Raw genomic sequence first — 26,471 nt, 5'->3', positions numbered from 1 at the left:
CCCAAGAGTAAGGCAGAGCTGTTGGGCTCCAGACTACAGCAGTGGACTCTCCTGGCAGGTGATGTTAGGGTTTCCATGTTCCGTGACCGTCAAAAGGATCTTGTCCCATTCTTCTTCATGGAAGGTGATCTTGTAGCCTGCAACAACATTGATGGTGTGATGGCAGCCCTCAACATCGTTCACAATCCAGATGAGTGGAGACTGTTCATTGATTCATCGAAGACGAGTCTTAAAGCTGTTTTACTGCATAATGGCAATGTTTTGCCATCAATTCCAGTTGGTCATGCAGTCCATATGAAGGAAACCTATGACGACATGAAACAACTTTTGAGGTGCATAAACTATGACCAACATCAGTGGCAGTGGCGATTTGAAGGTTTTTAAATTAAATTAAATTAATGGAGATATCCCATCTCCTAGAACTGGAAGGGACCTTGAAAGGTCATCAAGTCCAGCCCCCTGCCTTCACTAGCAGGACCAAGTACTGATTTTGCCCCAGATCCCTAAATGGCCCCCTCAAGGATTGAACTCACAACCCTGGGTTTAGCAGGCCAATGCTCAAACCACTGAGCTATCCCTCCCCCCGGTTGTTGCTCTCTTGCTTGGTCTGCAGACTGGATACACAAAGTACTGCTGTTTTCTCTGCGAATGGGATAGTCGTGCAAGAGATTCCCACTACATCAAGAAAGATTGGCCACTCCAACAGTCATTGGAGCCTGGGAGGAAAAGTGTTCCTCATCCACCACTTGTTGAATCAAGGAAGATTTTGTTACCACCCTTACGCATCAAGCTGGGTCTGATGAAGAACTTTGTCAAGGCCATTGACAAAACACAAGCAGCTTTCAAGTACCTCTGTCTAAAATTTCCAAGGTTAAGTGCAGCTAGGATAAAGGAAGGTGTCTTTGTTGGTGCTCAGATTCGTGAACTTCTTCGAGATGATACATTTGACCATGCACTGAGTGGCAAGGAAGAGATGGCATGGAAAACCTTCCAGTTAGTGGCAATACATTTTCTCGGAAACAACAAGGCAGACAACTACAGGTTGTTGTTGGAAAACCTCCTCAAGGCAGACAAAAGCCTTGGTTGCAACATGTCACTAAAGATACATTTTTTGCACTCTCATCTAGATTTTTTTCCACCAAACTGCGGAGCAGTGAGCGACGAGCACGGTGAGCGATTTCACCTGGACATTGCAACAATGGAGAAACGCTATCAGGGAAAATGGAGCCCATCAATGCTTGCAGACTATTGCTGGACAGTGACAAGAGATGCTCCATTTAATGAATACAAGAGACAAGCCAAGAAGCGCCGAGTAGACACTGAATAGGACTAAACTATGTACATAATAGTTTTTTGCATTTTGTTTCATAATAAATTTTATTTATATAACCCTTTTGCTGATTTTTAAAGTGTTACATAAACAGGACAGGTGAAATATTATCATGTAAAGCAACCATAAACACATGAAAAGACCTAGGTTTACAATTTATGATGAAAACTCTACTATCTACACAATATACATAGGCATAAAATGTAAAAACTTAAATATCTTAGAAACAGTAGCCAATCAGTTGTTTTAATTGTCATATTTGAATTCAGCACATCAAAGTACATAATAAATAGCACATTTTATCTCTGAAGTAGACGACTTCTCAAAAATTGTAGACCAGTGTTATAACTCCAATGCAGCAAGGTATTTAAGCATGTGAGCAGACCCACTGACTTAAAATAACTAATTGTCGGCTTAAAATTACATACTTGCTTAAGTATTTTCTTTAAACAGTGCCTAAAATAATTGCACTCTCTGGGTCAATGAAATTTTAAAATACTAAACATATAACCCACTATGTACTTTCCACCTCTGCACTATTACACACAATAAACCTTTTATTTCAAACAGGTTGTATTGTATCTTGATACATTCATTATTATTGTACCACTAGTTTTGCAAACTCTTTACTTCCCATCCCCCATATTCAACCTTATCAAGGTAGAGGAGTAATCTTTGGTTATAATACACATTCTGGTATGTTTTACAAAATATTTGTTGCCTTTGTAAAAATGTAAAATGTTTTCTCATCTTTGTATAGTTGCTCACTTGTATCCTTAAGTTTTTTTATGTCAGTATTTGTTATTTTTTATTAAACATTGTATGGTACAGGATACCTTTTATATTGAAAAAAAACCCAGCAAGTTGCATTTGTTAATTTTACAAATCAGACACCATTTACATCAGCACCCATTAATTCATCTTAGATGTTTTCTTAACTAAATTTTCCTTTAAAAATATTCTTGCTTCCAAATAATGGGATTCTAGTTCACCTGGATCTGGCATACAGGATCCTCTATACAATGGGTGAGATTCTGTGCTAGAGTGGCCCCCAGCATAATTACAGTCCACCATCTAATTTATGGCAGCTTCCCAGGGCTGCCTGATAAGCCACACTGTGGCCTGAAATCTTCACAACTGCATGCTGGGGCCTTGCCCCTGGCATGCCCCTTCGGCCCCCAGCATGCCAGAACTTGTGAGAGAGTCCTCAGGAGGCACCCTTACAGATATCTTCCATAGTTCCTGCTCTGGGGGAATCCTCCATGGCCAGATATTGGGCTTTTAGGGCTCCTTTACCAGTACAAAGAGGCTGCAGCAGGGAGAAGAGCTCACTCAATCTGCTCGTTTGACTCAGCTCTTATAAATCTAAATCTGATTCTGCAAGGGTCTGAATGGTCTGAACTCCTGTTGCAGTGAATGGGAGTTCAGAGCATTCAGTGCCTTGCAAGAGATGGCCTTTAAGGAGTAAGTACTGCATTCCTTATTTGTGCACATGTTTGATTGTTGTAATATGCTTTATTTCTTTATTGCCTGTTTCAATTCAATTGACAGTCAAAAGATCTGGGTGGAGTGGCTGCAAGTGCAGAATGCACAGCTCACACTTTCATTTTCAACTATTGAAATTTAAAGTACAAACATGATGGAGCTAATCATTAAGGAAGAATTATACTGAAGAAAGAGGAGTGAAACTTATAGAAAATTAGGATCATTTTCCAATTGCTTTAGGACCTAACACAATTGGGCCCCGATCCAGTTTGGGGAGTGGCACGGGGTAGTCTTCCATCTTGGGCAGTAGTGTCTAGTGGTCATCCCACCCCACCCCCTGGAATGGCCCTAATAGATATAAGGGTCCTGTTAAGGAATGGCTCTTGGGGAAGAAATCCTGATACTGTATATTTAAGGGACCAAAGCCTTGCAGAGAGGACAGGACAAGGCTCCCCTTTCACTGAACCAGCTGAGAAGCAGTTGGAAAAAGGAACCAGCTCAAAAGCTGCCTCCCTCCATCACAGCAGGCAGACACCAGTGAGAGAAGACTGGCCTTCTGAACCCTCCAAAGGGAAAAGGCTAATTGGAAGATTGTTCAGCTGAAGAGAACTGGCACAACCTCAGCCACAACCAGTAAGAGGGCTGGAGGTGGAACTTCCATTTGAAAAAGAATAAGACTGATTAACCTAAGGCAAAGAGGCCTGAGAGATAACCCTAGCTCCTGTGAGAGGGCTGAGAGGGAACTCCTGCTTGAAGGAGGGAGATATTGCTTGACACTATATAACTTCCAGCTCTTGAGAAAAAGAGAGGGCTGAAGAAGGGGCTTCTGTTTAAAAGAGGGATAAGATAGACTACCCTCTGGCAAGAGGCAACCCATCTCCAGGAAAGAGGGCTGAGGAGGGAAACTCCTGCTCAGAGAAAGGAAAGACTGACTGCTCCCAGGCAACAGATGCAGTTACTCATCACAGCCCAGTTGCTGCGATAAAGGCTGGGAATAGCTTTGAAGGAGTACCATCATAACCGGCAAAGAAGAAGTAGTGAGGAACCATAGATTCCAGGAGGCTCCAGAGACCTGGGGAAGATTTTAAGAAGCTGGGCAAAGGTAGAAGCAGCCCAAGGAGAATGGCAGAGGGATTAAAGCAATAGTCTTTAACCACCTGAATTCCTGGGCTGGAATGCAGAGGAGAGGGTGGCTCAGTTTCCCCTATCCTTCCCCAGACTAGGTGGGAAGGTACAGGCATCAGACAGAGAAGAGGTCAAGTAGCACAGGCCCCAGATGGAGATTGAGGACTAGGCTCAAAAACCATTAGACTTTGGGGTTTCCTGTTTCAGAGACTTTTCTGTTAACCCTGGAAGGGGAATAGATGGAGCAATGACCTGGCTGCTGGGTTAGCCCACATCAAATCCCTGCAACACCACACCTGGACATCATGAGGTACTCTGGAGTCACAGAAACCAGGAGCTCCTGGGCCATAATTAAACATAAAATAATAATAATATTGATGATGATAGATAAACTCATGAAAGGAGGATAATAGCTTGCTGGACTAGTTCAGGAAGGGCCTTCCATGCATAAGGAGTAGCATGGCAGAAAGTGTGAAGGGGCTTTTGGAAGAGGAGAATAAACAGGTGATGAAGGCTGCTTGGTGAGTGGAGGTGGCAGCAGACAATTCAGTGAGATGCAAGAGTGAATACGAAGGGAGGATCTCTGCTGGTAACGGCCTTGTTGATAAGGACAAGAAGCTTGCAGGTTAGGCAACGGAAGAGAAGAAGCTAGTGAAGGTGGCTCAAAAAGTGGGTGACACAGTCACAATGATGGATCAGGAAGATGATCTTAGAAGTACCATGGATATGAAGGGACAAACCACTCCAATAGTGAGGTCATGAAAATCTAGACTTATAGATGGGTGAGAGAAGTGGAGATTTCAGTCAAAATAATATGATTTTGAAGACATTGACCCCAAACCAGTATATGAATGTATCTTAGTAGATATCATTAAGAGTCATACTTTTTCAGAAGTCAGGGTCATGTAGTAGTCAGTCTCAGCTGGTTACATGAGATTGGAAATTAAATGCTCCTCTGCTAACATATATTGATCTTGTAAGTATAAATAGTTTGGGGGAATACAAAAAACCCAATATTGCACTATATCACAGACAGTATGAGAAGTGATGAAGGCAGTTAATACGGGGTGGGTGATGAAATACTATTCTGGAAAGGGAAATGAATAAGCCTGAAAATAGTACACATAGAAGATCAACTTTAAAAGGCTTAAAAGCTTGAAATAGATTACATCTAAAAATAAATAAAGAAGCCACTGCACAGTGTCCAGAACTGGGGAACAGAATAAAATCTTGTTAAAACAGCTACCATTATAAAGCAAAAAGACAAGATGAATCAAGCAGCACAACCCTAAAACACTAAATTAATCTGATGGCTACTGAACCATTGCCTACACAGGGAATTCAGACAGTAATGAAACATTCTATATGTCAGAATTTTCACAGGATTCACAGGACTTAAAAAGTGTGGGACTTAAAATATGGCCTGAGAAGTCCAAAAATGCAGCCCTGACCTGCATTTCTCTGTAACTTTATCTGCAAAGGGAAAACAAAGTCTGAATTTCTAGGGAACACAATGAACTTCTCTATCCATAAAGAAAGGTACAAGTAAATATGGTTGGGTGCATTTCTTGTTGATTTTCTGAGTTGGTAACACTTCCTTTTGTTCAAGATGAGATGCAGATGATCAAGGACACATAATGTGAACTGAACATGAGAAAGAACACGTTCTCTGGACTTGACTTTGTCTAAACTATTGTCAAGGTACAAGAAAATATGAATTCCTCTTTCTGAGGTATGCTTTCACTACAGCCAGGCATTTGGTAAAAATGTAAGGAGCTTAGGTCAAAGAGAAGCAAAGTGTACCAATAGTGGTGACCTGACACTACAAACCTCAGAAACCTCCTGTGGTTTAGGATAATTGTCACATGGAAATAAGCATCCTGAAAGCCCAGGGCAGCAAACCAGTCAGTGATGTAACATGGGAAGGATCGATGCTAAGTCACCATACAGAGCCTCTCATATGTGATGAATTTGTTGAGGCCACATAAATTGAAGATAGGTCTCATCCCTCCCTTGGATTTGGGGACCAGGAAATACAAAGAATAGAATCCCTTTCCTCGATGCTGCAGAGGGACCTCCTCTACAGCTCCCAGCACACACGAAATTTGGACTTGCAGAAAGAGCAGTAGCTCATGAGAGGGGTCTCTGAAGAGGAATGTGATGGGAAGGAGGGATCCACAGGAATTGAATGGCATACGCGATCTCAGGGTGCTTAGGACCCATTTGGCCATGGGTAGTGCGTGCCAAGCACCAAAAAAGTGACACAGCCTGTCCCCAAACTGGGGAGATAGAGGCATGGAGGTCATAGCTGGAATGATATCCTGGACCACAAAGTCAAAATGGCTGCCTGCTCAATGTTGATGGTGGACAAGCTGTTTGGCTAAAGTTAGACCCCCAAGGCTCTCCTCCTCTGTGATTTATGTCCTTTCCTGGAGAAATCCTGCTGTCTAGTAGGGAAGGACAACTTGCTGAACATACTCTGTGAGCAATATTGCTGCTATTGCAGATGCCCCCCATAATGGCGTCTCCTTGTGGCTGCAATATAAATTCCCAATGAACATAAAGTAGCTTGGGTCTTATCATTTTTCTCCAACAACAAAAAGCAATCACCAAAAGGTAAGTCCTCTAAGCTCAGATGAAATCTGCAGCTATAGTGGAATTTTGCAACTGTGAAGATGTTCTCATGTTAATGGCCACAGCTAATGCCATAATACTGGACAAACATCTGCCATGTCTAGAGGCAACTACAACAAAGTTTTGGCCACTAGATGGCCATCCACAATAAATACATTAAACTCCTCTCTGGAGGTGTCTGTCAACTTATCTGTGAACTTGGACACAGCACCCAAATTAAGCAAGTCATATATTGATAAGAGCACCTGCTGGTTTGCAATGCATATCTATAAAGATGAAGTTGTGTAAACCTTTCTCCCCATCAAGTCCAGCCTATTAGATTCTTTGTCCTTGGAGGTAGACTTATACCCTCCTTTCCAAGATCTGTCATTCACCACTGTTACCACTACATGTGGGTAGAAGTCTCTGAGAATTGACTATAGGTGAAAAATTGCTTGAGACCAAGCCTATAATCTCTTAAACTTTAGACACTAGATACCGGGTTTTTTTGTTTGTTTGTTTTTTGCAGTGGTATGAATAGAATTAATTTCTTACTGGTACGCTGCACTCATGGGAGGGACACAAAGGTGGGGGCGCTACCAAAATGCGGGGGCACATGACCTCCCCACGTGACCATTCACAGGACTCCTTCTCACCCTGTCCCCAGCCCAGGGCCCCCTGTCCCCTCCCCATGATCCATCCCACATTATCTGGGAGGGGGCTCTGTCCCCCTCCCACTGTGCTGGAGACTTCTGATCCGCAGGGCTCTCCAGAATCGCAGCGATGAAAGAAGCAGAACGTGGGGCTACTGGGCGGCCCCAAGCCGGCAGCTCCTTATGCACAGCTGTACCAACCCCAGCCCTGCCTCCAGCCCTTCCATGCAGCTGCATCTTCTGATTCCAGTCTGGATTCTGTACAGCAGCCCCACTGCAGGACAGGGTGGGGGCAGGGGTCGGGGCGGTACAGCCGCACCAGAGGAACTGCCAGCATGGGGCCATCTGTTGACTCCACATTCTGCCCTTCCTATGTCTTTCCGGTACGGAGTATTGGCTATAAATATCTTAGTGGTACAGCTGACCGGACTGGACCGCCATACTTGCACCACTGTTTGTTTGTTCATACCAGTCTTTTTTTCTCTTGCTTAGTATCACTTAAATCTCTGTTTTTTATAAATAAACTTAGTCTTGTTTTACCACAAAACCATCTCAGTGCTGTGTATTAAAGTGAAGTGTGAGTTTTCAACTAACCTAACAGGCTGATATGTATGCTGTCCTTATGGAGGCAGCAAACTCAATTTCTGTAAGTGTCACAGTGAGAGAAACTGGACATTGTACAGAGACTCCGTGCCAGACAGGGCAAACGAATGATCAGCCTCATCTGAGACCCAATACGAGGACAGCATCAGTATTGTGAATGAATGTGTAATTAATTCCTTGGAAGAGGCATCACACTTCCATCTGGTACTAGAACAAATGACAGTGCCAGAGCCAAGGTCAGTACCATAGACGTTTTTGGTGTCAAAGATAGTGTTTGCACCAATGAGCTCATCAGTACTGAAAAGGACATTGGCTGCAACTCTGCACTCTGTGTTCACTCGGTCATTGTGGAATACAGTGCCAAAGCCCTGCAATCCAACTAGACAGTGCCATGGGCACATCAGAAGACGACGAGGAAGAAGCCATAGTCACAGAAAGCCCCTGAACTACTGAGGAATCTGTAACAGAAAGGCAGAGCTGGTCTGATGCCACCTTCTATGCCAATGGTGTGGAAACTGTCAGTACTGACACAAAAGTCATGGGTGCCGAATTCAACAGATGTCCCATGGCCAATACCAGAGTCAATGACACAGTATACATCCAGTGTCAGCATGGTACCCGGGCGGGAGTGGTTAGATGGCCAAGCTCCACCCTATTAACCAATCAGCAATCTTCTTAGAAGATGATGTTGAAGCTCCCTGATCTCTAGAAGTCTCGGCAGAATAACCAGAGGTGGGTAGGTTGGCACTCCAGACAGAGGTATGGGAGGAATATGGAAGGCCAAGCAGAAACGTGTATGTGTGAAGGGAACTCTGGCGGGAGGGCAGTCTCAAAATTGGGATTGGGAAATTTGGGCATGAAACACAGCCTGGAGTGGGAAATGTGCGTGCATGGGATGTGGGGAAGTGTTCGTTGAGGGCAGCCTGGAGGCAGGGTCTGGACTGATCTGAGTGCGGAAAGAATGAAGTATCTAGACAGGACAGCAAGGTGAGCTACAAAGCAGGGAAAGGAGCTGGGAGGTAATGCAGGGATTAGTGACAAGTTTTGAATAGGATTTCCTCTCCATCTATTCCGTGTTTAAAATGCTGTCTAAACTCCAGGTGGACAATGAAGATGAATGTCTTCTAATCTGTGCCCCTTCCACTGAATGATTATTCCCTACAGTATTTTTCTAGTACTTTGGCCAACACACTTTTCAATTCTCCAAACAATGGAGCTTCCACCATTGCCTATGTGAAACTGCTCTACATTCTAATAGATCTAAGATTGATATATTTTTATCTAAATTACTTGGTCTAATTTTATCCCATTGTTCCTAGTTATAACCTCCTTTCCATCCCACACCTGTTCTATCCTAGTTAAACTGTAAATTACTTTCAAAAATAGTGTTTATACTGCTAGAGACACAAACTTCAGTACCAGATGGCAGTAGATAATCATGCACAAGATAATGCCAATATTATAACTATTTTAAGTAGAACTCTATAGTCACAGTAAAATATGGCACTTGGCAGATCAACCACAAATGCTGAGCACTGTAGATCATAGGCTCTCAAAACCTGGCTGATTAGATACAATTCTAACTGGTACTTCTGGGACTAAGTTCTATCCATTTTGTATAATGAACATGTGCAAACATAGTGCCTCCAGAAATTATATGGATGGCGTGAACTGCACTCTCAGCAAGTTTGCAGATGACACTAAACTGGGAGGAGTGGTACATATGCTGGAGGATAGGGGTAGGATACAGAGGGACCTAGACAAATTAGAGGATTGGGCCAAAAGAAGCCTGATGAGGTTCAGCAAGGAGAAGTGTAGAGTCCTGCACTTAGGACAGAAGAATCCCATTCACTGTTACAGACTAGGGACCGAATGGCTAGGAAGCAGTTATGCAGAAAAGGACCTAGGGGTTACAGTGGACGAGAAGCTGGATATGAATCGACAGTGTGCCCTTGTTGCCAAGAAGGCTAACGGCATTTTGGGCTGTATAAGTAGGGGCATTGCCAGCAGATTGAGGGACGTGATCGTTCCCCTCTATTCGACATTGGTGAGGTCTCATCTGGAGTACTGTGTCCAGTTTTGGGCCCCACACTACAAGAAGGATGTGGAAAAATTGGAAAGAGTCCAGCGCAGGGCAACAAAAATGATTAGGGGGCTGGAGCACATGACTTATGAGGAGAGGCTGAGGGAACTGGGATTGTTTAGTCTGCAGAAGAGAAGAATGAGGGGAGATTTGATAGCTGCTTTCAACTACCTGAAGGGGGGTTCCAAAAAGGATGGATCTAGACTGTTCTCAGTGATACCTGATGACAGAACAAGGAGTAATGGTCTCAAGTTGCAGTGGGGGAGGTTTAGGTTGGATATCAGGAAAAACTTTTTCACTAGGAGGGTGGTGAAGCACTGGAATGGGTTACCTAGGGAGGTGGTGGAATCTCCTTCCTTAGAGGTTTTTAAAGTCAGGCTTGACAAAGCCCTGGCTGGGATGATTTAGTTGGGAATTGGTCCTGCTTTGAGAAGGGGGTTGGACTAGATGACCTCCTGAGGTCCCTTCCAACCCTGATATTCTATGATTCTATATGCATACATACTGCAGGCTACCATGACAAATGAAAATCATCTAAGTACATGGGACATATCAGAAAAAAAAATCAACTAGTTTTTAGCATTACAATTACTACAGCTGAATCTTTGAAAGTTACACTGGTACACTGGTCTGTACAGCTATTGATAACGTTAGAAAATGCAATCTTCTCACAAGAGAGAGATTTTCTTCTTTTTCCAGTACTTTAAATTGCAAGCATAAAAATAAACTTTCAAAACTACCCACAGATTATTGAGTGCCTTAGGCAGAGGTGCCAATTCCCACATGGCATGGCATGGCACTCAGTTTCTCCAATATAGTCTTTGGCACACTGATTATGGATGTGACATAAGTGTTTATGAAAAATCTTTAGGAAAATTCACTGTGAAACTTGCACTGGCAATCAATTTGTTTACATATTCAAAGCTATCATAGGAAGGGAAAGGGATGTACATGTCTTAATACTAATTTCATGAAAGCAGAGATTATCGTTATGGATGACAAAGTTCAATTAAAAGGATGGTGCTTGTGGTGCTCGTGTAACACCGACAGACATCGGTTGTCGGCGGGTGGGATTGAACCTAGGATCTCTGGAGCTAAATGCATGAGCCTCTACTGCATGAGCTAAAAGCTATATGCCCCTTAGCTAAGGCTGTAGAGCAGACTCATTAATCTTCTCTCTCTTAGTGTGTTTGGTGCCACTGGATGGGACAGAACACCACACCCAGAGGGTGTGTGTGTGGGTTACACTAGCATAGGACTCAATAAACCCAGGTTCAATTTCCTTTTCTGCCACAATTTTTATGTGTGACTTTGGGCAAGATCTTTAGGGCCAGATTTTTAAAAGGTTTTCAAAATCACCTTGGTAAAATCAATGTACATTGTTTTATTTAGGACTAGTTAAAAAGTCAAGGACTTTTTAACTAGCCCTAAATAAAACAATGTACATTGCTTCCAAGCCCTAAATAAAACAATGACATTTCTTGCAGGATCAGAATTCATTAGGGGACCAGGAAAAATGTGGCTCAACCTAACTCTGCCCCCTCTTGCCTTCTGTTGTTCTCTCTCAGTTTGCCTCTCCACCATTTGTACTCCAGCCCCATTTCCCTCTCATAATCTGCCTGTAGTGAGGGACTTTTAGCCACCACTTGCTCTTCTTCCCTCCCTAGATCTTTCATTCCTGTCTGCCAGCCAGCAGCAGGTATTTCCTGTATCGTGTGTTGGGTAACAACAGGTGAAGACTCCATGTTTCTAAAACTGAGCTGGCTTTTCATTAAGAAAACTATTTACACAGATGCTGTAACTGTATCTAGCATTCCAGCCATGTAAATACAAACGGACTTACTAGTGCCTCCTCCAAACACTTCTCTCTGTGCATTGTTTGCCTGGACTGCTCAAGACCTGAATGCTTGTGTAGGAGGAACTCTTTGAGTTGGCTTCTTAAATGCCTTCATGCTGTTTCACATCGGATACTCCTTGATGAAACATAGAAGCCTTGTCTTATAATAGGCTTATTCAAAGTGATGCAAGCTACGAAAGTGAGATCTTGAAAGAGTGTTGCCATTTTCATAATGTAATAAAAATACTGTAATGATAAATAATTAATAATAAATAGTATGTAATAAGCATGTCATAAAAACAAATGTTATATTTCCAAGATCACTGATTTTATAATTTATACTCACGTAAAGGAGAAAATCCCTGGAAATATTCATTTTTATGAGGGGGTTCACGAGACTTGACATTTTAGTGAAAGGGGTTCACAGGTTATTAAAGTTTGGGAACCACTGCTCTAGGGACACAGCTGATACTGCCATCTTAGTGTGGCCTGTTGCACCTCATAGTCCTTCAAGAACACTGACCTTCTAACCGGTCTCCCACTTTTTGTATATGTTATCTCTATTGATAGACTCCGTCATCTGTTCCACAGTCATCTTTCTATATCTGACCACATCCCCTTTTTGTGTCTGCAGAGGCTGTCCTAGCAAATTCTATGGGCTGCTGGCTTTGCCTCAGGGATGCTCCCAGGCCTCCTGGTAAAACTAGTTGCTCTGCGGTGCGTTTGGATTGGTGTTCGGACAATGCCCGCACTGCATCCTAGCATGTTAACTATTTCTGGGGATCCTAGACTTCTGATAGTGTGCATACAATCGGGAAAGATAGATGGCCATCCATTTAGTTGCTAGACTCCCTTGCCATCCTTTGGTCTAGATTTTTCCTTAATAACTCCCAGTTTCTCAGGATCTGGCTGGAGTCCCTCAGAAATCAACACATGTCCAATGTAGGGAACCTCAGTTTTCCTCAGCTTCAGCTTGTCTGCATTCAGCCTAATATTCTGCTCCCAGAACCTGTTTAGAAGTTGCTGCAGCTTAGTAGCATGCTTCAGAATGTCATTTTACTTGACATCACTTTCTCCTACAGTAAGAATGTCATCTGCTGCAGTCTTGATACCTAGGAGTCCCTCTAGTGCCTTGATCAGTTTACAGTGCAACACCTCTGTGGCCAGTTGCAAAGGAATGGCAAAGTTTGTTGGTTGGCTGGATGGCTCATTTAGCTCAATGACACACTGTGCTAGTATCAACCGGTTTCATGATGGCTCCTCTTTGCAGTTCCTTCTTCAGTGACTCCAACAGTGGAGCTCTGTGTTTTGGTAGTCTCATGGACTGCACAGCAGGGTCTATTTCAAACTTCAGCCTGCCCTTTAGGTGTCCATCTTCTTGAAATGTCCTGATAGTCTGTTAGAATGCTGGATGGGGTCCATGGTGACTGTTCTCTCTCTGTCATGCCAAGGATAGTTCTGGTGTTGTACTGTGATCAGATCCATGGCTTGCACAGCAGTGGATAGTACGCCTCTGTGTCAACTAATATAAATTCCAAGTGATAACATCTCTTGTTTCATGGGTTTCTTATTGAAAGCCTGAATTTGCCCACTGGCCTCAGAATGCTTTTATTGTACATTCCTAGCAATTGATCATATTTCTCCAGTCTAGTGTGGCTTCTCGGTATTGCTAGGATTACTTTGCAGCTGGCTGCACAATCCATCTCAAATCAAATCGGTTGTTGACCTAAAAGTATAACCGCAGATATGGCAGTTGAAGGGCTGGCAGCCTTCTTCCGCAGTGTGTGTACATTGAGCGTCTTTTAGATCTGCTAATGTCACATTGCAGTTATCCTCCTCTTCATTGAAAATCTCAGCGTCCTGAATTTCTGCATGTACTGCTGGTTTTTTTTTTGGTTTTTTTTTCCCCTTCCTAGGGTAGCTCTGGCAGGGGGACATAAAGCAGCTCTATTTCCCACACCCCTTGCACCATTGCCCATAGGTATTTTCCTTTTCTGCCTTTCATGTTGCTTTGTATATATGCTAGACCATGATGACCGCATCCTCAGTTAGTCTCGGTCCTGCTTTTTGGATTTCTTTAGCTTGAGCCTGTGTACATGTTCTGCACTAGAGGCTATTGTTTTTGATCCTTTCCCTGGACAGTTCAGCTGCCCTAGCTAGAAGCATTTCTCTAGGGTTAGATCTGTTTCTCTCAGCAATCTCTTCCATAAACTGGAAACCCATTTCCTACAAATTATCCTGTCATTGCTTATGGAACTTTTAATGTTTCCAAAGTTACATGTGGAGGGCACAATTCTCAGCTCTGTAATGTAAATATCTATTTCTTCTTCTGCATCTTGGTTTTGGGTAAAAAAAAAAAAAAAAAAAAAACAGTATCTCTCTGCAATTTCATTCCATTGGGGTCACAGTACTCATCCAACACCTTTATCAGTACTTCCTGTGTTTGGGGTATTATTTCAGGTAACAGTGTCTCACTCACTTCTTGTCCTTCCCCCCGCCCAATGAGATAGTTGTAAAAAAAAGTTATTTTTACCTTCATTTTCTCATCTTTATCCCCATAGCCAGCTATATACCATGAGATGCATATATATAAACTCAATTATTGTTTCCACTGCTCCTATGCTTGCGTAATTATAACTATATATATATATATATATAGTTATATAGTTATATAGTTATTTTTTTAAATCTGGAAATCAAGCTTTTCTGGTGGCTTGAGTTCCTCCATGTTGCTTGATTGCTTTATTTCTAGCTGCTGCTTTGTTTTCCTTTCACTCATACTCTCTTCCTCGCTGTGCATCTCTGTAGGCTGACTACCACCACCGTATTTCCTGAACCTTGTCTTGAGAGAGGACTCCATGTTTCTAAAATTAAACTGGCTCCTTATTAAGAGAACTATTTACAGAGGTTCTATGCTTGCAGCTAGCATTCCAGCCATGTGCAAAGAGACTGATTTCCTGGAAACTCCTCAAAACTCTTCCTTCCTGAAACCTGAAATCTCTCCAAGATCTATGCAGGTTGCTACAGCAATGTGCAAGGCGTAGAGCAGTGAGAGGTGGGAAGGACAGGCACACTGGCTCCTTATCCCGCCACCATGCTCCAATCCCTAGAAGCACCCAACACAATCATCACATGCAGCGCCACACCCAGACTTCAAGGGGCCTTATTGACAGAGAGAGTTGGGGGGGGGAAAATCAGTTGAAGATGCCTGGGTCAGCTGTTGTGATGACTTGGAGTAGCTGAGGGGAATCTGGTCGAGCTGGTTAGGGAATGAGGGAGGCTAGTTCCTCACCTTGTACTGCTGTTGGTTCAATTACCTACCACCACCACCTCCTCCTCCTCCTTTACCCGGCTGTTCCTTCTGGTGGTATCCATCAGGAAGAGTGGTATGACAAGAGGAGGAGAGTCCGCTTAGCTGCCTGCTTATCAGGTGCCACAGCAGACCAGTGGTAGAATGAGCAACTGCAGGCATATGCCTGCTGCTTGTCCATAGGTTAGCTGATTATGTGATAATTCTGCTGCGATGCAGGGCAGGCAGACAGAGGCCTGCAGGGAGAATGATCCATGAGATGCATGGATAAATGAAATAAACTGATTAGCCTGTGTTTCATTTCTCAGCTTGGGGGGCAGGGAAGCAGAATTAATTAAGAGTGAACTTGTTTTTAAAATCCCTTCCTATTCAAGAATCTCAGATACTTGTTACACCAGGAAGGATTTTCCCCCAAATATTATTTTTAACTAGACTTGACTGCTTCCCTGTGTCCCCAATGTGCATATACAAGCTCCGTGGCGTCAGCCTGTGAAGAAAAAATGTTGCCTTGGCACTGCATCAGACTTATCAGTTGAATATCTGTATCCCAGGGAATAAGGAGAGTGAGCTCTGCCTGCCTCCATTGTCACCACAGTTGATGTAACAATCTGCATTGCTTGCAATCTGCCATTACCTTCCTCTGCTAATTACATTTTCAAAAGGGCTGAGTATTGCCACAGTCTCCCCATAGCAGACCCAGTGTACCCAAGGGGTCAGGAGAGCCTGCTCACCTGCTTCTGACATCTGGCTTGATATTACCAGCTAATTCACTATAGATGCACTACTTATTATGAAGGATTATTATTATTAATGATGTCTTAAGTACCAACAACGTGCTTGGTCTTATGCACCACAGGAAATAGAGCTAGTTCCTGCTCTGATGGGTTCATAATTTGAAAAAATTGCAGAGAAGATAGAACACTGTGGGACTCACAGAAATGGGAGTTGGAAATGAGTTGGAGATATTTTGGTTTGCTTGGCTTTTATGTTTTGACTGTTAGCTTACTTCCAATGACGAGCTGCAGAGGCTTATCCTGAAGTCTGTGAGCCCCCTGTAAAAGAGATGGCCTTTGGGGTCGCTCTCATTTTTTTAAAATGAAAACTAAAGGTGAGATTTTCAAAAACATCTAATTGAATTAGGCACTTAAGTCCCATTGAATTGAAATCGGACTTTGGCATCTAACTCACTTAGGCACTTTTGAAAATCCCACCCTAAGTCTCTAGTACCCCCTCTCTTTTATTTTCCCTCAAAATTGCATCAATTTTCATGGCTAACCCTGGTATATGTTAATTGCCAAGACTGAAAGGAGTATGCAGCTCAGCTCCAGTGCTGTAGGAGGCAGCTATGACAGTGTAAAGGAATATGCAAACAGTTTTTAAATAAAACAAGTTAGTAAAGTTTGATGTGTGCCACAAGTCCTCCTTAAGATGCTTAGATTGCTCCAGTGCATAGTGGTGTGATAATTAAGGAGAGAAAATTAATTGTATATCAGGGAGGGAGGGAGACAGGAAAAAAAATGTTTCACAACAACCCCCAAAACATTACATCTTGTTTCAGTTGTTAAAATTATCAGCTATCTCCATTATTGACAGGACTGCAACAGCTGCTAACAGGGGGATTTCCTTCTTGTAGGTGCACATGGGGACATGTACCGGTAGCCTGAAGAAACTCTAACACTGACAACTGCTCTAGAATGCAAGAGATGGGGGCAAGCTGCTTCTACACTGAGTTGAGAGAGCTATCACCACTGCAGCCTGCCTCTCGCCTCACCAGCGCATGCTTGCCTAGACCTGACCCTGCCTGATGACCATTAAAATGGTATTTTGAATGAGCCTGAAATTTGTTAGCCAGTGGAAACCACTTTGACTAGCCCGAAGATACCTGTTTTCCTCCCCCTCCCCTCACACTATCTTCTTTACACACGTCCTCATCTTACGTGTCCCACAAAAGCCTCCATTTCTACATATAACCCCTGTATTTGTAGGAGTAAGGTAGCTGAGTATTTAAGTAAGAACTATTTTAAATAACCCTCCTCAATTAAATTCCTTGAAAATCCCCAGCTATTTGTACCACTTCCCAGTATATTACAGACAGCTTTACCCTTAATACTAAAATATAAATAGTGGACTATATTTTGCCATCTGATTTTAAATAGAATTCCCCGAAGATTGGCCAGTGGTCTTGGTATTCTTTTAAAATATATATATTTTAATGTTTTTTTTTTTTCAACAATGTATGTATTATAGAAATGATATAATGGTAGGGTTAACATTTTACCTAAAATCTGAGCCTAGTCGTTTTCCATTTTCTGGCTCTCCAGGATCTGGACACAAATTGGATGCCTGTTTAATACCTCCTTCATTTACTGTAAAAGAAAAGAAAACACACTTTTAGGAAACCGAGAAATATGAAGTTTTGTACAATTAATAGTTTGAAAAACTTACTTTAGCTACAATGTTGCTACTTCAAAAACACCAAACAGTTACCAGATTTTGGGGTAGATCACAATCTCCAGTTTCAATACATTTATTTTCTTTCAATGATAAGTGTGACTTTTAAAGTATGTTTTATATTTGTATACAGCAAATTCTAGAAGTTTTATGATAAATAGAAAAAGTACCAAATAGCTCTGTTTATTTGCTCATCATCTTATTGAATCCATATACATATTCCTTTTATTTCTTTACAAAAAATAATATTTAAAGTTAATGAACTCTTCATTAACATTTGCTGGAACATGTGGGAAATTTTCCTCTGACCATAGTTCAGTAATGTCGCTCTTGCCTTCTCCCCTAGTGCCTGACCTGCTTGCCTTGTGTCAATGACAAAACTTCAGTGGAGTTGGGTCAGATAGGCCTTAATTACTGGTGTGAATCCAAATATCCCAGAATTTGGAGGCATTGGGGGAAGCTTCAAGATCTGAACCAGGTTTGACTTTCACAAATTTCTTAAAATGAACCAAACCAAATCCTCAGAGCTGGATATTCCCAAGCCATGGGGGTTTGAAATCTTTATGTGGATTTTAAATTTTTATCTTGGATTCATCTCTTCTTATAAAAAAATATTAAGAACTGATCCGGGTGCCTTTTACACACACAACCTTTTATTTTAGTGGAAGCTATGCACATATGAAGAATCTAGAATTGATACCCAAATTAGTGTATTTTTTCAATAGTTTGCACTGTCTAGTTTTGTCATATTTTACAAACCATGTTTGTTCTACTATAAAAAAATGAAACATTTATAGTTTGCAAGAGTTTCAATTCCAAAAAATACTTCTAGCCCAGTTTAGTTCTGTTTGTCCTAGTTGTGCACTGAATTAAGAGTTGATGATCAGGAAATAAATCCATATCACAGGAGGCTGGTCAACTGCTACCTGAGGAATGTTTAGGCTTAAGATGAAACTATTTTTAATGTTTTCAAAACTAAGTGATGTGAAGCCAAGGCATTTATGTTAAGAGGAAAAGATATTTAACCTGTCTTTGTTTCTGAAGAGTTAAGTCAATGGGCTTTGGCATAGCAGGGTGACAGCTTTCAACATAACAAAATAAAACTCCTTTGGGAGAAAGGGCTTATATATATAATTAAGCTAATCAGAAATGACTTATTCACACAATTTTTTAAAATTGATTTTATGAGAGAGAGAACACTTGTTTCTAATTAATTACATGTCTAAACTGTCAGAGTCCACCTCTGCAGGAATAACAGTTTGACACAGGCCGATACTAAGGTACCCTGAAATAGGGTACTCGCCACCTATCTTTTCCCATGGCCCCATGTGAGGAATTGCCATAGGTGTGTTTGAGGGACTCTCCCTTGCCTTGAACATGGGGTACTTATACTCACAAAAGGGGGTAAAATTAACTCAATAGTGATAGGTGAGGTCAGGACCATACAAAGGTGAAAGGATGGGGAGAAGGTGATCATTATTTACTTTTTCTTCAGTAGTTGGGGGGCCCTTTTCAACCAATGGACCCTCACCTCAGCCTTTGCTGGCTCTGGCCATACTATTCAGTCTCTCTGTTCTGAAAGAGCTACAGCATGGATGGTCTGATATTGGCAGCAAGCAAAGGTAAGTGCCTGTTCATCCACTTTGGAATACACAGGGCTAGCTGGATTTCTACTTTTGTGACTCGAAAGGAGTTTTCCATTAGCAGCACATTAGCTGAAGAATCAGAAGTTTTTATCACTTTACTCTGAGAAACTTAATGAGGCTCCTGGGTAGGCTGAAAGTGTGTAACCCAGAGAAAGCAAACACTGAAGGATCCATGTATTTGGCAGTTATGGTTCTGCCATCGATCGGAGTCCATATGGACAGTCCAGGAAGAACTTATTATTTAGAAATTTAGATGGGAATCCATGTTGGAGTACTTTGTGTGTCTTGTATGGTCCCAAAGTCCAAGGCAGGGCCTGGGAATTAAAGAGGCAGTTAGTGGCTAGTCCACATAGAATGGAACATTACCACTGTGCACAGGCAGAGGAATTCTTAGGTGACACTGACTGTCTACTTAGGAGGAATTCTAAAATGAGATTATGTTTGTGGGTGGGGTAGGAGTGGCCTTCAGTCAAGATTTTCTGTGGTTAAAAGTTTATTAAAATTGTGGCCAGAAGCTTTTATTGTCACTGCCCCAGGCAATAGTTCTCAGGAAATAACCGACATGACATCCCAGAATTTGATTGGATTATACAATATTTAGGGGACTTTTAACATTATTGTACTATATGCATATGTAGATACAAGATTTTACTTTACTATGACTAAATGAACAGGACAAAAATCCAGCTTTAAACAGGACTTCCTGTTTTATTGTATTTCATCTTTCAGTAATTGAAACAGAATATTTTATTCTTGTACTCTGCGTAATTCTCAAAAATGGCAATACTGTGGAAGTTTACGTGAAAAGAGCAGATTCTGTACTGATTTAACAGCATGAAAACAATTGGATTCTACACATTTCAGCTAAAATAACAAGCCTGAGAAAGTGTGTGCTGCTTTATGTCATCATCCCTAAACTGTTGCATTCTTAATGAAATACAATGAAATAGAACTTAACATGATACGTGGGTGTATTTTATATTCATTCAGAAAATTCTGAAAGACTGTACTAAGGGAAAAATATCAATCCAACAAAAATTAAAAAATGACACACACACACACACACACACACACCATTTAGAACTTCAGAACAAAAAAAAAAGTTATAGTTAGAATTCATTAAACTGACAACTCTAATTTTGGCCCCAATATAGCAAAGTGTTTTAAGCACATGCTTAAATTCTATCCCTATTCATGTTCATCCCTAAACATGCTTGGCCAAACATGGATGGTTGACTGAGTTTGGAGCCTTTGTACTGTTGGTGTAGAATGCGACCACACATAAAACTTGACTTTTTTGTGTATAAAAATATAACTACTTCACAGTTTCCCACTTTTCCCATTATCCCATACAGTCCTGTGACAACTGTTAATGGGCATTTTATTGTAAACAATGGCGTATCTTGAGTGAGGCATTCCTTCATGGTCTGAGCATGGGACTGGGAGCCAGATATTGCTGAGGTGTAATTCAGACTCTCACACCAATCCCCTTAAGGCCCAAAGTCATAGTCTGACCATTTGTAGAGTCAGGATGATGCTTATATATATCACAAGTGTATATGGCCTCACTCATGCAAACACTCATGCACATGCTTAATGTAGTCTCACATGAGGAATCCTAATGGTTTCAGATGCCTAAGGTAAGCACTGAATGAGTGTTTGCATGTTCAGGGGTTAAAATTGTAAAATTCTTTGTAAGTGAAAAACATCATATACATGTTTTCTATTTTGTTGTGTTTAGGCGTGTATTCAGCAGAAGTAAGACAGAGAGAACAAACATGAAAACTGTCTCAGGACAGTAGTTTCCTGAGACTTAGATAATCCAGGACAGTAATTTAAGGAAGCCATTTATTGATATTATTACAAAAAACAGATATATACATAATCTTCTCTGTTGAACTGTTAGACAGTAGAGGGATATCATTCATTTTAAAAGACTCTGTTCTTTCATTGTTCTGCATATAGTGCTCCCATTGAGGTTCCATTGCGAATTCTCTCCAACAATCATTGGCACAATGTATTTTTATTGAAATATTGTCTTTCTATACATTTACAAAACAGCCTAAATGAACACAGAATTAAACAGAACGATAAAATTGAACATCTCTTCTAAAAACTTTGAATCTGTCTGACCGAGTTTTAAATGAACCAAAATGTTTAGCAATTGTTTGTAGGGGCTAGCTGCTCATTTGTGTTGTCCATCTCTGACTCCCTGACAAACCACAATACTACAGACTTAAATTTTATATTGGAATATCCACAAAATATCAGCTATGTAGAACTTCACTGATATAAAGATTTGGCACTAAACACACTATCATAGCTTGAAGTTCCTAGCCACTAATGCATTAAAAGCTACATCTAGATATCTTAAAGTTGGTCTTGAAATAAATGGCAAAGCTAATAAATTAGTGGAAATGGAATAAATATGGAAAATTTGTATTTGGTATAATAAGAAAATGATTGTGATGATATAAATCAATCGTTGTGTCAACCATTCTATTATCAATCACTATTGTATACATATATTTACATTTTACAGTTTTATATATTTTCAAATAGGCTTGTATCTATTTTACTGTATTTCATGTCTTACAACCACCGTACTCTCCCTTGAGCCAACAGTGGGAAAATAACATGGATTTTTATTTTTTTTAAAGCATCTTAACACGTTTTTGAGATACAAAAGAAAAAGCTTCCAGAGTTGTTTAGGTGATACTCTTTACAGATAAATTAAATCTGGCAATACTGTAAACTGCTATGATAAACTGAATTGAAGTGTGGCTTATTTTATTACTTTTACTTCATAAAAGCTATAGGGGCTTGCCACTTTAGGAAACCTTTATCTAAAAATGCATGACTCGCATGCTGACAATTTAAAAACTACAAGCTGAAATTCCATTGAAATGCATTTTCTTTGGGAAAGTCACTGTCATGATAAATCCTGGAAACTGACCTCAAGACTGATATCTCAGGCAAATATTATCAGCGCAAATATATCCTGCCTAGGGTGCATGCAAAAGCACGCAAATTCAATAAGTCTTTCCCCCCCCGCCATGAATAATAATGAAATGTGGACACATGGTATGCATTTACCCCATATTTGATTAACCAATTATTTAAATATTTTAAATGTGGTTCTACTCTGTAAAAATGCCATCTTTTCTCAGCAGATCTTCTTCTTGACATATTCAGAGGCATATCTGCTTACTCTAGTTATTTGAAATAAGTTCTTACTACTTTCAATCTTGTTAGCCTTGCAGATTCAACACAGCTAACATGAAGTATCATGAAGTATCATCAAGGGCTTGATACTGCAAGGTGCTGAGCACACTCGACCTATTTTCTAGGACAGTTTACCAAGTTCTAATCTGAGCTGAGCCATCTGAAGGCAAAGAGACTGTTGGAATAACACTGAGAATATCATTTGAAGAAAATACGTTGTTGCACTGTTGTAACTGAAGGTGTATTCCAGGTTGAGTTTTGCAAGACTGGTAGTTAAGGGAAAGAGGGGATATTTTTATTTGCATACTCATCAAATTTGATTTGAAATCATTGAGACACAATAAACAGGCACCCATGATTTATAGAGAGCTTCCCTTCAGAGTAAAACCACACTTTAAAATTGACCATGCAGATTGTAGAAAGATATTTAAGGCAGTTATATTATTGGAAATATATAAACATTTTTGAAAACACGCACAAACAACACAGACAGCACAAACTTCACTCTTGCACTAGAAAAAAGTAACAAAAAGGAGTACACTCACAGATAGAAAACTTGTTGCTGTTGTCTTTCCCTGGAAACAATTTAAATCCTCTAGATTTAAAATCTATGGCCTTTTTCACTAGTTAAGAAAACAAACAAAAACATGTATCAGGTAATACAATCTAAAAGATTTCATTTCAATTGATTATTCAATTTGTTATCATGGAAGTATGCAAGTTAGAGTAACTGCTTTCTAGTAAGCCAGCATTATGTACCCACAATAGAAAAAAACAAAATAAAACAAAAAAGCCTTTTACACAAAAGAAAAGTACTCAGATCAGATTGTGTATAAGGTACAGGAAATGAATAACATTTACATATGTTACTTTTTTCCCTCCAATGTATGCACAGTGCCTCTGATGCAAAACAAAAATGAAAGCTAAAGATAATAGTTTCCATGCATCATAAGTGGTTTTGTAAAACTTTGCCACACAATTATGGAACCCGGTAAATTAATGACTGAATGAGTGATTTGAAACATGTATTTTCCTTATAGTTGGTACTAACATTTTTTTTTCTCTGAAATTTTCAAGAACTCTGCAATGGTATCTGCTAATAAATTGTATAAAATGCTGTATGCTATTCTGGAGATGCCCTATAAATAAGGTGTAAATGTTTCACAGTGAGGGTAGTTAACCACTGGAATAATTTACCAAGGGCCGTGGTGGATTCTCCATTATTGGGAACTTTTAAATTAAGACTGGATGTTTTTCTAAAAGATATTGACTAGGGATTATTTTGGGGAAGTTTTGTTGTACAGGAATATAGATGATTGCAGAGGTCCCTTCTGTCCTTGGAATCTATAAATTATCTGAAATTTCTGCAATAACAGTCTATTTGTGTAATGCTCATAATTTGATTATACTTCTTCACTGACAGAGCATCTTTTTTTTTAAACATGTGTTAATCACATTATACCTAAAAGCATATTCACGTCCAAATCATAGCCCCAATTCTGAAGTCAATAGGTATCCCATAGGAATCAGCAACCTTTGGCATGTGGCCTGTCAGGGAAATCTGCTGGCAGGCCGGGGTGGTTTGTTTACGTGCAGCATCCACAGGTTTGGCTGATCGCAGCTCCCACTGGCCACGGTTCGCCGTTCCAGGCGAATGGGTGCTGCGGGAAGCAGCGGCTAGCACATCCCTTGGCCCATGTCGCTTCCCACAGCCCCCATTGGCCTGGAACGTTGAACCACGGCCAGTGGGAGCTGTGATCGGCTGAACCTGCGGACACTGCAGGTAAACAAACTGTCCCATCAGAAGATTTCCCTGAAGGGTCACATGCCAAAGGTTGCTGATCCCTGCCATAGACACAAAGAACTAATGGCAGGATGGGGCTCATATTACTACTCTCCCAGCAGATACTCTACAACAGAACACAACCAAAACAATATGCATCACAATGTTGGTTGTTCTCATGTCTCACTTACTAAAGTGACAACTAAAAAATTCACAATCTTATAATTCAAAACACATGCTAAAATAGATCTTAAAACCTTGAATATTTTAGCAGGAATCCTTCTGCAACCCTAAAACATATATGAATATTTGGAAAGGTTTATTTGTGGATGCCCAAATAGCCTACATGGGGTTTTTTTTTTAAAAGCAGCTTCACAGCAGTTCCAACTACCTACTTTCAATTTTTGCCTCATTTGTGACCCCTAAGTCTAACATGGAAGGTCCAGCCTTTATCTGTGAAATACAAGTTTATTTTTTATGATAACTCATGCTTAGATCTTTCCTAAGTAGAAAATCTAAATTCTGTTTTTGATAGTTTTATGATGTACATACTAATCCAGTTGGGGCTATAACACCAACAACAATGAAATTGGCTTTAAAAATGGAAGCATACTATTCAGGTACACTGTTTTTAACTGAGTTCTTTGCACCTGAAACTTAAAATATGCTCAGCTATTCTAATTTTGGTTCCGCAATTGCCCCCTCTCTCTCAGAAACTTTGATTTTTGAGGTCTATTATGGCCGATGATTGACCTTCCTTTCTTTCCAAATTAGCTCTGGAAAAGCCCTTAGTTCTTGGGGCTGTATGGCTTTTTTGCTATACCCAATCAGTTCTGAGGGAGCATGGTTGTCTCCAGGCACATTTGAGGCAGATGATATCAAATGAAAGGAGGAAAGAAAAACAAAACAGAAAAGTCAAAAGGAGGAAAGGAAAAAAAGAGGAGAGAATGAAAGCACAGAAGAGAATGGTTTCCTTTGAAATAGTCAGATGACTATCTGTGATATTTTCTCCAAGTAAACAGTGCACCCTGCTGCAAAAATGTGCTAACTAAACTAAACTAAACCAAAAAAGAAGGTTTATCTGGAGATTGGGTGCATTGTATCCATGATATTTTCTAACAGTGGATACATCATAATTACAGTTCAAACGGCAGCAGGAGTTGTACGTTGTCTGCAGGGAACTATTGAAGATGAAGTCTGAACAAGGCAAAGATTAAAAATATATATCAGGGAAACCTGAGCAAAGCAGATGAACAATGGGAGATAGAGGACAAAGGAACTTTTAAGCAATGATTACACTTATTTTACAAGAAGAAATAGTATTCAAAGGGATTCATAAATGTGACATGAACAAAAAAAAGTAGCTGAATTACTTAAAAATAATCATACATGAAAAGTGCAAGAATTTCAAAAGGAAAAGTATCCAAGGAACTTTAAAAAGTTGAAATGACAGTTTGGGAAGCGATCAAATAGCTACTGACATTTATATCTCTACATTTTGGGGTAAGAAACTGTGCTTTTTCTCTGTGTTTGGAAAGTGTCTAGAACACAAAGAGCTAAGCTGTAAAATTCAGTTTGATATGTCGATCTCATACACTGATTGTTTTCCCGAGAAATAGCAATACAACAATGCACATGGATTAAAATGGTTGCTGAGATGGTACTGTCGCTCCGCAACACTGTGATTTTTCTCAAAAATCCCTCATATGGACAAACTCTTAGAATCACATCATGAAAAATTCATTGCAACCTCCAAAACAAATGTCTATCCAAAGGGCTCTCTGCAAAGAATTCCAGGAGGAATGAAGGTATGAACTTTATCCTAAACCAGTACAGGAATTCCAACTGGAATAGCAGTGTGGCCCCTCTACACCTAGTTCATGGGATTTCCAAGTCATAGTATCTGCATAAACATGGATCTAGAGGCCTACCCATCACCTTCTCCTGGCCTTTTCCCAGAACTGCCCTCTTCAGAGCTGGCATGGAGCCCCCACACAAATACATAAGAGAGCGTGGGTACCTTCCTGCATGGCAATTCTCACCATACATCCACAAACAGTACAATGGGAGTATTCAACAGTTCAACAATTCAACTGCAATGAATTTGAATCTCAGGTTTTGGGGAAAATATACCCTTCTTTATTTCCTTGCAAATTATCAAACACAAGGGAGAAAGTAGCACTGCAAATGTTTGGGTCTTCTTTTTCCTTTCTTTAGCACCAGGACACAGTATCTACTCCTTATGCAATAACTACATGGCTTCTCTCTGAGATTACATTTGAACAAAGGAAGGAGTGTTTTGGGGAGGAAAATGGGGTAGAGTTTGA

At 40.6% G+C, this 26,471-nt stretch overlaps 1 protein-coding gene across 4 annotated transcripts in view; it reads right to left on the bottom strand.

Annotated features, from left to right (window-relative positions):
- Window positions 1-26,471, bottom strand: part of CSMD3 (CUB and Sushi multiple domains 3) — a 1,152,075-nt gene that overhangs the window by 698,976 nt on the left and 426,628 nt on the right. For 3 of the 4 annotated variants that reach the window (XM_054020295.1, XM_054020294.1, XM_054020296.1), the window contains 2 exons: window positions 22,907-22,984; window positions 17,318-17,405 (listed from right to left, as the gene is read on the bottom strand). In XM_054020295.1, coding sequence (XP_053876270.1) covers window positions 17,318-17,405; window positions 22,907-22,984 — 166 coding nt within the window. The remainder of the gene's footprint in view (window positions 1-17,317; window positions 17,406-22,906; window positions 22,985-26,471) is intronic. The other variant, XM_054020297.1, reaches the window with a different exon arrangement.

This window comes from Malaclemys terrapin, chromosome 2, assembly GCF_027887155.1.
Source record: "Malaclemys terrapin pileata isolate rMalTer1 chromosome 2, rMalTer1.hap1, whole genome shotgun sequence".
In the NCBI taxonomy this organism is placed as follows: Eukaryota; Metazoa; Chordata; order Testudines; family Emydidae; genus Malaclemys; species Malaclemys terrapin.
This window is presented reverse-complemented; position numbering and strand designations above follow the sequence as displayed.